The following is a 13,777-nucleotide window of genomic DNA, read 5'->3' on the forward strand; positions in this document are numbered from 1 at the left end:
CCTCCCCATCCCTCGAAAAACCCCCCCTCCTTCGCCACCGGCGTCCAAACCCCCTCCCTGGCGCCGGCAAACCTTTTTCGCCCCACCCCCCGCCATCCCCACCCCATTTCCACCCTAAACACCACCCAAAAAAGCCGAAAAACCCCCAATTCGAAACCCTCGATTTCGATTTGGGGTTTTTTCGATTAAGGGGTTTTTCGGTTTTTTTGGGTGGTGGTTTAGGGTGGGGATGGAGGGGGGTGGGGCAAAAAAGGTTCGCCGGCGCCGGGGAGGGGGTTTGGCGTCGGCCGCGAAGGAGGGGGGTTTTTCGAAGGATGGGGAGGGGTTTAAGGGGATGGGAAACGAAGGGAGAGGGGGCTGGGTGTAGGGGAGGGGGTGTCCAGGGTGGGGGGGCTGGCCTCATCGGCGACCAGCGCCGGTTTTCGGCTAGGGGGAGGGGGACCACCGGCGCCGATGGCCGTTGGCAGGGGTTGGCTTGGTAGGGGAGGGGGTGGGTTTATTATTATTTTTTTATATTAATTAAATATTAATTAAATTAATTGATTAATTATTTAAAAGAGAACCAATTGCAGCATACCACGTGGCATAATTAACCTTAATGACTAACGGAATTAACCGCCGTTAGTCATTAAGGGCTTTTCGTGACATTTTTCTTAAACTCAAGTGTATTTGGTGAATTTGAAAATTTTGATGGGTATTTGGTGAATAAAAAAATTACTCAGGGGCATTTCATGAAATTTCCGTAATGAAAAATTACAATAAATCAGCAAAAAAATTAAACAAAAAAAATTAGACCAGATGGTTTATGAGCAGTGAACGACTTCTTCGTCGCTAAGGCTCAGATTGAAGAATTTTGAGGGAAATAGTGAAATGAAATGAATTGTCAAAAAAAAAATGACTGAAATGGTGAATGAAATGGAAAAAATTGGCAAGTGAAATGAATTGCAAAATAAAAAATGTAAAAAATAAAAGCCTAGTGAAATGGCAAATAAGTTTTTTTATTTGGAAAAGGCTATTTTTGTCTTTTGATAATTTTCATATCATTAATTAATTTTCTGCATTTAGGTTATTTTGTACTGCATTTAGAACTTGCGATAAAAAAAATAAAAATAAAAATCCGCAACTTTAATTGCCAAATTTCGTCTTCCCGCAACCCACTTCGCCACTCACTAAATCAGTTCAGCAACTCCATGGCATGCATCTTCTTGACTTCTTGTTAACCACTTAGCTCATGCCCAATTTATTATTATTACTAATTTACTATGAATCTTAATTTAATTTTTTTTTAATTCTGAAATATAATTTCTATATGATAACAAAGGTTATTGAAGAAAATAGGAGATTGAAAAGAAATTTTTAGGGGTAAAAAATTTAACTACTTGATAAACAAAAATTAAGGGGTTTAATTGTACAAAACATGAAATCAATTTTTCCTTGAAAGCAATTCAAGATTTGACCCGTTGTAATTGATAGAAGGCAAAGCGTTAAATATGGAAATTGAATAATTTGGGGGTAAAATAATAAAATTAAATGAGAAAATAGGAAGAATTAAAAGGGAAGATAGAAAATTAGGAAAAAAATATTTCAGAAATTTGTAGGTTGGAACAATTCACGAAGTATGGGAAGATGAATCTAGATAACTGATTATTTATGGGAGTAAATGGAGGAGGCTGACTTTCAGCTTTTCTTTGCCTAAATCAGATTTTTTTTTTTTTTTTTTTTTTTTTTTTTTTTTTTTTTTTTTGTTCCTTCTTATGGCTGGGTTGGGCTTTGAAAATAGGGGCCCTCAAAATTATGAGACCCTGTGCTGAGGGGCTGTTTGAACAGGGCCTTAATCGGGCCTTCTTATACCAGTTGAATTGGTTCGACATTTTCCTAAGCGTATACTAAATATACATCCTTCACTCCTACCAGCTTTTGGAGGCAAAGGCTATTATGGGCTCAAGGTTCATAAAGCAGTTATTGCTTCTGGAGCAAGGTAATATTGCCCATCAGGAATTATATTGTAGTTTCCTCGTGATTTTTAGTACTTATAGTGCAAAAGCTGTAGAATTTAGATTGCATTTGTTAGTTTTTGGCACATTTAAATTACACATTAGATCATCGTGAAAGAAAGAGGAATCTGATAAGCGTTTTCAAGACAGCTGCCTGTACTGCTGTACACTTTAAATATCGACGCCACTGCTGTTTTTAAGTGGGTGCTATCAAAAGCTGATGAGAATGGTCCATTTACTAAAATTAAGATATTTGATGTGAGATGGTTGTGTCAAAAAAATACCTTTTGTCCCTTGATTTCCACTTTAAATTTGCCCTGGATTATGTTGGTTCACAATATGTCAATACATAACCCAGATATGTGGCAATAGTAAATCATCGTGCCTTGATTTTAGCCAGTTGTTTTTAGTATAACTCTAAAGGGAAGTGCAAGTGTTTTGTTTATCTTAGGAATCTGACTTTAAGATTACAATAGTCTTCTTAAATACTCTTTTCTTGTCCAGATACTCTGGTCCTACTATCCATTTTGTAGACCAGAAATATGACACTGGTCAGATCCTTGCCCAGCAAATCGTTCCTGTGTGTGCTTCTGACACTCCAGAGGAGTTGTCAGCTCGGGTTCTGCATGAGGTAATGTTAACTCGAGGGACTTTATTACAAAGTTAGTCTGCAAGAAGGGTAATGATTCGTAATTGCAAGTGTAATTATATCCAAATAACCAAAGTTTACGTCTACAGCTTTGAACCTGCATGGTCGATTTTCAAGAGTCTCTTGATTTCATATTGTAGGCGTCGTTCGAAGTGCGCCTACGTAAAAAGCACGTGGTGAATATTCTTGGCACTCATAGGAAGTGGGAATTGACATATTACGATTAGGGACAAGGAAAGTAGGGTGCCGCCAACAAGTTTTTTAAGGAACTTGTAAACCGTTCACGGATCATAAAAGGCAACCACGATAAAGGGACAACGATAGGCAACAACGATTGACCCGTGAAGGTTACACCCCATTCATAATCCATGAGATTACTAACTCCATATGGTTCGGAACCACGAAAGGAGGATCGGGGATGATGGTACGAAGTGAGTCATGGAGTCACATTCGCCCGTATTGGCCTCTACTCGATTCTTATAGTGAAAAGTGATTCCTGCGATCTCAAAGGCATACAAACAAAAGATATGGACGTGATTTTCAATTACATATAATTCTTCGGGTATTGCCTTTGTAATAAAAGGTCTCCCCAAACTATTATTAAGCTAAATTGGTTGAATATTAATGCAACATATAATTCTAAAATATTGTGATCACTTGATTAAACAACAAGATCAAAAAGGATCCTAAACCGGTTGTCCAAATTATCTTATTAGGCGTGATTTTCAATTACATATTCCCTTTAAACATGCAATATGGTGATCATAATAACAATAGAATAAACATTAATATTGGAAGCAATTCAACAATAATATCGATCGTTAGTCAAATCAAATAATAAACCTAATCATGATTCTAGCAACAAGAATAAAAATAAGAGTAATTAAGCGATTAACTACTCACTTTCCGCGCTTCCTTGAATTGCTACATCATGAATAAACTGTTAGTAACTTCAATAAAAATATAAATCAAATAAAAATTAAGTTAAATAAAGATTAGATTTGATTTGGTCCAAATCCTCAGTTAATTATACCTATCACGCCTTGGTTTAAGTATAGAACTTTGGGTATTGTATGAACTCCTTGGAGTGCTTAATTAGGGGAAGTATTTTGAGAGAATAGGGTGGCTAGTATTTAGGCTAAAAAGGGAGAAGGTAATTATTTTATGATCAAGCTTGTTTTTTTTTTTTTTTTTTTTTGGAAAAGGGGTGATATGACCTCTATTTATAGGGAAAAAAGAAGCGTTGAAAAATTAAGATAAGATCCGAATTAAATCGGAATAAAACTCGATAGACAACAGTTTTTGCGGTTTTTGTTTTTATCATATCTTTTGATCCAGAAATCGGAATAAAATGAATAAAATATTGTTGGAAAGCTCTTGAAGTCTACTTTCTAACCTAATTAGAATCAGATTAAAATATTTTGTAGAATAAAAGATATGGACGAAATAGTGAGACGGTGTCAGTTTTAGATAGAGTTTGACATTTTATTCATATCTTTTCCGTTATAGCTCGGAATTGATATTATAATATATCATTGGAAAGATAATTTTAAGGGCTATCCAACCATATAAAATTTGGATAAAAACTATGAGGCACGAAAATAATATCTGTCTATCTTTGAATGTCTTTCAATTCGGATAAAATAGGATTTTCAAAAAGAAAGGTTTTATTCAATTTCAAATTCTGTAATCTTATCTTTTCAAAAAGGATAATTAGGATCTTTTAGAAACTTATAGAAGCTTCTAATTAATCCTAATTGGTTTATTAGGAATGGGATTAAATAATTTGGACCCTCCACATGACCATTGGGTCGTAGGTAAGGTGGGCATAGGTTTGGTTTGGGCTCAGTTTAATATTTTGGCCATAACTTATTCGTTATAACTCGGATTTGGGCTTATAATATATCGTTGGAAAGCTTTCCAAGCCCCATCCAACTATTTAATCATTGGACCCAGATTATTGACCAAAATAAACTGGATTAAACGTTTTTATAAAAAGGACACGAAATGAATGATTTTAAAGGACACGAAATGAATTATTTTGGGTTGAAAGGCGCGAAAAGTGGAAAATAAGTTATGGTTTGGGGAAATGGGCTAGAAGTTGGGTTATATTATAAAATGGAAATATGGATTTAAACACTCCAATATTAAATACTCAACCCGACCAATAATGGCGGTGAAAGGTTGTTCATCATCGGGTTTGGTTTTGGGGAGACATTTTTAGGTATCTACACAAATGTATTGCTCAGATAAATCTGTTTTATATGTTATGCAAAATCCTTAATTTTTTACAGGAGCATCAATTATATGTGGATGTAGTTGCAGCATTATGTGAAGACCCAATAATTTGGAGAAATGATGGTGTTCCGCTTATCCAATGTAAATAAGATCCGCAGCAATACAGTTAGGTTAGCTTTGGCTTGTAGGAGATCAACCTCAGGGCAAATCATGTATTGCTCTATAAAAATGAGCCTTAATTATTTCGGACACTATTAGAGTCTGACAAAATTTTGGCACTAGACTACGGTATTAATGCTCTTCTGTATCAGGATAGAGCTTCTAGGACTCGATCAAGAAATTTCTATTACTGACCATTTGAGAATTGTACCAATAAGGTTATATATACTTCTTGTATCACCTACAATTAACGTAGAAGTTGTAATTCCAATCTATTTTGGGACTGATTGAAACGAGGAATGACGATACACTGACCAAGTGACCATGTTGGGGATAGCCATTGCACACTGTATAATTCCGATAATGATAAATTAGCAGCTGAGTTTTGGTTTTACTTGCTATATTATGATAAATGTTGACTCATCAAACATATGCTACTTACCAATTGTGGCAAATATGAAGTAGCTCAACAACTACTTGTACTTTGTATTATTTGTATATACTCTAGATAACATTTCTTTCACCACAAAGATCCACAACAAAAGTACTAATACTTACTTCCAATACACACTGTATGTGAAGCCTGGGTTACCCTGCCATAACTCAAAAACATATATATTGTGTTTATTCATCTCCATGTATATTGTATGTTACCCCAACTGCTGGATTATTGAAAGCAGATGTTACAATGGTTGTTAGTAAGACTACAACAAAACGTCAAATCTACTATTCCAACATCAAGGGTGATTCTCTTTGAGTTGGACTAACACTACCTCCTCGACTAATCTTGACTTCTTGAGTGCTCTTATTGCTTTCTGTATTTCCACTGTCATAGCAGTATAGCACTGTCTGCACTACCCGATGACAATTTCTTATGTGATTTTTGCAAATGAAGTTTTTTGTAGGGGGAGGGGCGACATGAGACGCCACCGCATGGGAGGGTAGCTGGACTGGGCTGTTATTTTATTTTATTTTTAAAAAAAAAATTTATTATACTTGTATCCACTTACACTTTTATCCAAACAGAACGTAAAAATAAAAATCCATAGATGAAACAATGCTTCCAAAAAGGAGGTAAGAAATTCAGAGTTCAGCCAATTTACAAAAACTATTATTAGTGAAATGCAGAAATGCAAGAAGATTTGGCATTGATGAATATTTTTTCCATTGATTTTGATGTGCACCTTTGAATACAACTGTACATACAAATCATTAGAGGTACACCTTGCAATAAAACTATACATACAAACCTGAAAAGATTTCCTCTCTGTATTACCACACCAAAGAATGGGAGGAAGATCATCACAACTTCTCTCACCATGCTACATCGAACATAAGTATCCTACTTCTATCAAAAAATAAAAAATTTGGACGACTATTGGGGCAGAGTCGAAGAAATCAAAACATCCCGGGTCCATACAATCATTGATGATGAGGAGAAGCCTAAATCTATGTATATCACATAGTGATAGTAAATTTACAACTAGGGAAATGAATGTTGCACTACTTTAGAAGAAAAATGGGACAAGGGACAACCTTTATGTGTGAATGATGAATTTACACTTGGGTTAGTTTGAGCTCATTAGGTGAAGCAGACAAGCGCTGTAGATACTTATCATCTCAGCCTCACTCCTGTAGAAACTGGAAATCTGGATTCTCAAGTAACAGAGGTGGTGGCTTCACACCAGCAAAATCTCTCTCATCCGGAGAAGGAGATAGGTCATCAACAGGAAGGGGTATGCTGCAGTAAAAACATATTATCAAAAGTTTAGAATTGGCTACTGAAGGAAGAAAAGTGATTTCTGTGTGTTCTCTCTTTTCACCTGGAATTATCATGCAATGAACAGCCTTTATCACTGTCCATTTCACCCTCATTTTCTCCAGGCATTGATGTCTTCATGCTTAAAATGACCTGTGAAAATCCAAAGCAGAATCGTGCCATACACAGTTACACTAAAGGACAAGCAACGATAGAGTATCATGACTATAAAAGCTTATGGGCTTACATCTGGAGAAACACTAGTGGTGTTATAATCATCATCCCAGTATGTTGTACATATTTTATATAGCTGCTTAACACTCAATAGCTGAAAATAAATACAATATCAAAGTTAGTAAAATTTGAATACAGGTAGAAACTACAATTAAGTTTTCAATCATATCTTGATTCTTTATGTGATATCTCAAATGTTCAGAAAAGGCAAATTATATTGATGAAGATTGCCCTCTACAGACATCCATAGCATAACAAAGAAAGAAAATAAAGTTTTACATTTACTCTGTGCACCCTAGATGGATGAAGTTGAGTGAGGTGATTATTCTTTTAACTTGGAATTTATGTAGCTCTAAACAAAGAATTGATCTATTATGGGGAGCTGAGTACTTTGTTCCAATTTCATCACCAATCCCTGACTCGTGCAATAATTTGCACCCATTAAAGCTAATTTCCTCACCTAGGCAAAATGCTAAATTGATAACGGGATTTTGCATTAGTTAAAAAAATATGATTCCAGTTTTAGAGCATCGGGTTTCTGTTTCCATTTGCAAGTTTGCAACCTACACCTACAGTGGAGAAGAAAGAAACTTACAGGGCACAGATCGCTTGTAAGATCTTCAAAGGAGATCCTCCCCTTGTGGTTTATAACCTATTGTTGAAAATATAAAAATTAGGTCATTATTTCCATTTTATAAAATTACAAGACCGCATACCAATGAAACAAGAAGGCCAGCAATGCGGAATTTTTTACAAGCCACATAATGAGGAACAGATGTTGACATAATTTATGTAACAATAAGAGCTTGCTAGGCCTTGTAGAAGCTTGTAAATGAATATATGTTGTAACATAAAATCGTGATGGACCAAAAAAGCAAAAAACATACAATATCACAGTTTGTTCACTGTCATGAAGAGTATCATAAATGCATAGACAGAATGTTTGCCAAGTTCATTCAAACAAGATGGCCAGTTGCTTAATGCCCAGTTTCTAGTTATTGCACTTTGTAACGATTGTTCTTGTTATTATTGACAGCAGCATGAGGGTTTATCAGAATTTACAGCCCTCAGACCTTCTCTTAAGAAACAACTTGATGGAAAGAGTTGGTGAGGTGGCCAATCGCCAAGCCCTTTCAGCTAAGATATTGAAGAACAGATAAAAATGAAGGACCTAAACTGATTTTTTTTTTTTTTTTTTTTTTTTGAAAGGACCTAAATTGATTTAAATATAAATAAAAAGACCTATACTTCCACTATTCCCTTAGGAAGCAGCAATCTAATAACTTGTTCTGTTTGAATTATTTTAGAATAAAGTAGTTCAAATAAATAAGCTTTTCAAAACAATTTCGGACAAAACATATAACATGCAAATTAATTATATCTTTCTAATTCTTACTATTAGGAAATTTTAGTATTACTTCCTTCGGTACTATATATTTGCTTCATTTCTCTTGTGAATTAATGAAAAATGTGCTTTTTTTCGTCGGCCTTATAGCCTACGGGTTTGTGCACATCAGCCCATCACATCAAGGTGACAGGATTCGAACCACATCTATATCCCCATCCCGAACCTGAAATCTGAATGACCCGGAATTATTTTCCAATTTAGTATATTAACTGATGGGGATACTGGGAGGGAGGAGTGAAGGTTAAAAATTATAAAAAAAGAACCTTTTTTAGAATCGTTTCAATGAGGGTATTCAAATAAAAAAAATTCATAATTTACACTAATGTGTATTTAATGATATAATCGAGTAAACATACACATTGGATATAGCACACAATGCGCAAGTGAGTAGAATGAAAACCATATAAATATTTGAAAATCAAAGTAAAAGCTAAATTATGAAAACCATGAGATAAAATAAGAAACATCTACATGAAATATTAAAAATTCACTTATAAAAAGACAGACATTAAAAACAATGAGATTAAATTTATTTATAATCAAGAATCAAACACTTAAGTTCAATCATAAGAACTTTATATGTAGAGCAAAATAATAAGTATCAAACACAAAAACAAAAGGAAAAAATGAACCATCAAACACAGTCATTTGTGTTGTGACATTCAGTGCTAGAAACAATACTTATTAGAAGCAACTATCACTCTAACCGCACTTTATTTTACATGCCCTCACTCTACAACAATTATATAAGAAACTTCATATGACTAGGATGCACGGGTGTATTATAGGTCTTTTACCTTATAGTTAATAGTGCTATTATTTTAGTTGCAAATGTTATGTTCTATATTTTACATCATTGTTAATTTGATTGCGATTTTTTTTTTTTTTTTTTTTTTTTTTTTATGTAATTGTACTGAGTTATTGTAATTTGTTATCATCAAGTTCTTCACATGTTTATTATGCAATGGACGTGGTTATGAATTTGTGACTATGGTTTGAGTAGCAGGGGTTTTATTTTTTCCTTTTTTTTTTTAAACAATTGAGTTGTAGTGTTTAATTTGAATATAAATTTTTTACATTCTTCATGTAATTCTAAATAATTTGTTAATGAGAACGTTTGCGTAAGACCGGACTCACCGTGAGTCCAATATATATGACATTAATAATCTAATATCTAACATGAGAATTCTAATACCTGACATTAATAATCTAATAATCTAATGTCAGATATTAGATTATTATTGTCAAATATTAGATTATTATTGTGAGATATTTGATTATTAATACCATATATATTGAACTCACCGTAAATCCGACTCACCAAATATTTTTCCGTTTGCTAATAGTGTTCAATGTGAATTATGCAACAGTTGTGTCATACACCTCCTCTCTCTCCAACCGTATTTACAATTATAGGCCATAACACTATCATTAAATTAGAAATAAGATTGAATTAGTAACAATGTTAAAATAAAAGAGACGCTATTTAAATGAACTTCATACTTCCTTCATTTTTTTTATAAGTGTAACATGAAAGGGAAGTACAATCTTGTTGGAGAGGAGAGAGATAGAGAAGTAGTCCCATGTGATGAGGAGAGAAAGATATATATATATATATATATATATATATATATATATATATATATATATAGAGAGAGAGAGAGAGAGAGAGAGAGAGAGATCATTTCCATAAGTAGTGATTATGAGATTATAAATAAAGCATATGGTCCGACCAAATCCGTTTAGTACAAGCTCAAATCCTTATAAACACAGCTGACTAATGGTTATATTATCAATGAAGTAAGTGATTAAAGAAAGATACTCACAAGAGTATGACTGTCATGTCAACTTATTGCTGCAATGTATATCCCAATTCAACTCATCCTACTCAATCTTGTCAAGTATAATACTACCTCCGTTAAATGTTATGTGCAACTTTGGAGGGGGTTGCGGACTTGCGGTAACCATGGAAAAATTTGAGGGGCAAAGATTACTAGTGTAATGGGAAGTAATTAAAGATAAGGGAGAGAGAAGATGGGACCACCCTACTTAAAACACAAAGTTTCGTATAGGGCTGGCCGTACCGTGCGGCCTACCATAATTCTTTTTTAATTTTCTCTCTCCTCTCCTCCAAGCTCCAACATAAATTGTCGTCGCCGTCTTCGCTGTTGTCGAAGCTCCAAACCAACCCAGACCTCCGTCGTCGTCGTCGTCTTCGTCTTCGTCTTCATCTTTGCTGGCGAAAGCTCCAAACGAACCAGACCTCCGTCGCCATCGTCTTAGTCTTCATCTTTGCCAACGAAATCAGCCAAATCGGACCTTCACCTTCGCCGTCGTCTTCATCTTTGTGGTGAATTGCAGATTTGAAGGTGAGATTAGGAGGATGTTAAAGTAAAATTAGGGTGTTATGGTGGATTTGTGAAATTAATCGAAGAGGAAATCATGCTTTTGTGGGGTCTTCAACAACCCATCTTTTCCAAACCCAACGCTTAACATTCTTCAATCTCCATCTTCTCTGGTACTCCTCTCTTTTCACCTTTTCATTTTTTTTTTATTTTTTTTTTATTTTTTTTTTTAGGAATTTCACCTTTTTAATTTACATCGTTTTTTTGCTTCTTTGTCACACTAATTGCAGTTGGTGGTGAGGTGGTGGCGTGGTTGTTGGCGGCGTGGGGCTGTGAGTACGGGAGTGAATGTGCAACAAGTGGTGTAGGGGTTACTAGGGGTCACAAAGTCGGTTGGGGGTTACTAGGTCGGTCGGGGGTTACTTGGGGTTACTAGGTCGGGGTTACTAGGTGGGTTAGGGGTTACTTGGGGTTACTAGGTCAGTTTGGGGTTACTTGGGGTTACTAAGGGTTACTAGGTCAGGGGTTACTAGGTCGGGTTTACTAAGTCAATTAGGGAGGGGGAGGAGCTACTTTGTCTGGGGGTTACTTTGTCATTTGTTGATTTGGCATCCTAACGCATGGTGCGGCCAACCGCACCAGAAACGCACTATACTTAAAAAAGGTGGGGAAATATGATTTTATTAGGAGGGAGAGAGAAAATGGGACCATCCCACTCAAAAAAGGGAGAGAGTAAATAGGATCACCCCACTTAATTATTCAAATTTGATTTTTTTAGTAAGGGTATATAAGTCTTTGTTTTACTAAAATAGAAAAGAAAATGGAAAGTTGTACATAACCTTAATCATTCATTTTTGGCAAAAGTTGTACATAACACTTAACAGAATCAAAGGGTAAAGTATGAGAAATGCTAGTTGAATTGATTTAAGCCCTTGTGCAAATATAAGCTTATCATTTGTTTAGATCACTCACAATAGATTTTTTTTTTTATTTTTTTTTTATTTTTTTTTTATTTTTTTTTTTTTGAGGAAAATCACTCACAATAGATAGTCAATAGAACCATTGTATATTCACAAGTTCACACCTTCACATGACAATGAGTCAAAAGAAAGGTAAAACTGTGGGGGGGAAAACAGCATTGGATAGACTTACCAGAAATCCAACAGCTTGCCTTATGTGCTTAAGTTCATCCCATGATGATCCTGTAAACTGCAATTGACAAATATTAATATATTTTTACAGTTTCAATAAATTGATATTGGCAGCAGTAGATGATTCCTGGCAACTTAAATTATAGGGTTATCTTTGAAAATGAGTAAAGCATGGGGACATAACATTCCAAAGATTTCTATCATGGGACAGTCTATATGATTATATCCAGAAGATCTAACACTGAATATTTGAAAGTAAATATTTTGTATAGAATACTAAAAAAATTCATAATTTACTGCTTGCAAAATCATATCTTTGGCAATATCTGATGCATAAAATGAATTTTCAAACAGCATTGATGAAAGTGTATGTAAAGCCCTTTTTTAATTATAAATTTTTTTGTTGGAAATAAAGTTTAAGTTTCATTAACCAAAAATCATGAGAGGACAAGTAGCAAAGATACAGTCATCCCAAAAAATTTATTAAAAAAGCAGCCAGATAAAACATGGTAAAACATAGAATGAATTTTATTTAACGCTGAAGATTGTCATACAGATACCTCATCTGTAGCTTCCCCACACCATGCTTCCAATTTGTCCAACCCATCCTTGACATACTCCCCATTGCTGAATGTGCAACACTCACGATTCAGGAGTACACTGTTTATTTAGAGAGAAGAAATTTAGTTTTTAGTTACATGCTCCAAATTCCTAATGTAGGAAATCAATATTTTCACTAGTTTTCCACTAAGTTCAAGTTGTGCCTTAAATCTCTTAAGACTCACAGACCCACCTCTAAGCAGGCTTCCTGCCCTAAAATATTTGGCAACAGATTCTCTTAGTGACTAAAATTATGGATCAAGATCACCATGAGATGTGATCTAGACCAGTTATTAGGAAAGCAGAATCTTACCTGTTAAAAAGTTGCACGTTGATGTACGAAAAAATCTGTATAAAGATCTTTTGTACATATACTTTAGGAACCTGATACAAATACAACACTACTCGTGAGCGACAAGGCAGAAAATTTTTCCACAATTCCAAGGACTCAATGAAAGCACATACATGATTTTCCTTCAGTGTATTAAGAAATGAATCAAGGCAGTCAATGACGTCCTGCCAATGGTGAACCAATGGATCTTCTGCTATCTCTGATGTCTTTGGAACCTATGTGTCATAATTGAAAATAATTAAATGAGAAAAAATCCAACAGTTGTACACCAGACATATAACAGGAAATGGAGCAACTTGTGGGAGTTGTAATGTAGGTAAATCAGCAAGCTTACTGGAGTTATTCAACACCACCAATTCAAAGTCATTGATGCCTTTTTGTTCTCTCTTTTGTCATAGAATAACTAACTTTGGACATATTTATTGTTTTGTTGTAATAACTAGATAATCAGACTTTTTGTAAATTGATTGAATAAGAAGAAATAATAAAGATGGAAGCTTGAATCTTGATTGACAATGGCGCAAAGGGGGTTACAAATCATAGGTTTTATAGATTTAGGTTATTACTTCAAATTAGTGTGAGGCTATTACTTTCAAAATAGCGTGAGACTATAGCTTTCTAACAATGGCTTTAGGCCACAACTCTCTAAGGTTTCCCCAATACAAATTTCTGCCTATCTTCCTTCCACTACTTGCTAACAATTTATACTACTTACTTAGCTAAGAAAGTACAACTTTAATTGCTGCATTTGCTAATTCTTGTGTTCATCCCTAAAAGTCAACATGGCAGCTAATAAGCCAACATAAAAACTACTGTCTACTGCAGCATTAAAGTAGTGCTTCCCCTTATGGTGGTGTGTTAGCCTACCCCTTTTTTCTGCTTCCTTCT

General features: G+C 34.8%; 1 protein-coding gene and 1 pseudogene across 2 annotated transcripts in view; one reads left to right on the forward strand and one right to left on the reverse strand.

The window, feature by feature from the left end:
* Positions 1–5,051, forward strand: part of LOC110690055 — a 95,019-nt pseudogene extending 89,968 nt beyond the window's left edge.
* Positions 5,052–5,796: 745 nt separating this feature from the next.
* The window catches only part of LOC110700551 (myosin-6-like), a 33,253-nt gene continuing 25,272 nt past the window's right edge, over positions 5,797–13,777 (reverse strand). Inside the window, exons 36-43 of one of the 2 annotated variants that reach the window (XM_021878134.1) lie at positions 13,003–13,104; positions 12,851–12,921; positions 12,498–12,597; positions 11,939–11,995; positions 7,629–7,685; positions 7,047–7,127; positions 6,864–6,952; positions 5,797–6,781 (exon numbers count right to left, since the gene is read on the reverse strand). In XM_021878134.1, coding sequence (XP_021733826.1) covers positions 6,667–6,781; positions 6,864–6,952; positions 7,047–7,127; positions 7,629–7,685; positions 11,939–11,995; positions 12,498–12,597; positions 12,851–12,921; positions 13,003–13,104 — 672 coding nt within the window. In that variant the 3' untranslated portion in view covers positions 5,797–6,666. The remainder of the gene's footprint in view (positions 6,782–6,863; positions 6,953–7,046; positions 7,128–7,628; positions 7,686–11,938; positions 11,996–12,497; positions 12,598–12,850; positions 12,922–13,002; positions 13,105–13,777) is intronic. The other variant, XM_021878204.1, reaches the window with a different exon arrangement.

The sequence above is a fragment of the Chenopodium quinoa genome, unplaced genomic scaffold (assembly GCF_001683475.1).
Source record: "Chenopodium quinoa cultivar QQ74 unplaced genomic scaffold, ASM168347v1, whole genome shotgun sequence".
NCBI classification, from domain to species: Eukaryota; Viridiplantae; Streptophyta; class Magnoliopsida; order Caryophyllales; family Amaranthaceae; genus Chenopodium; species Chenopodium quinoa.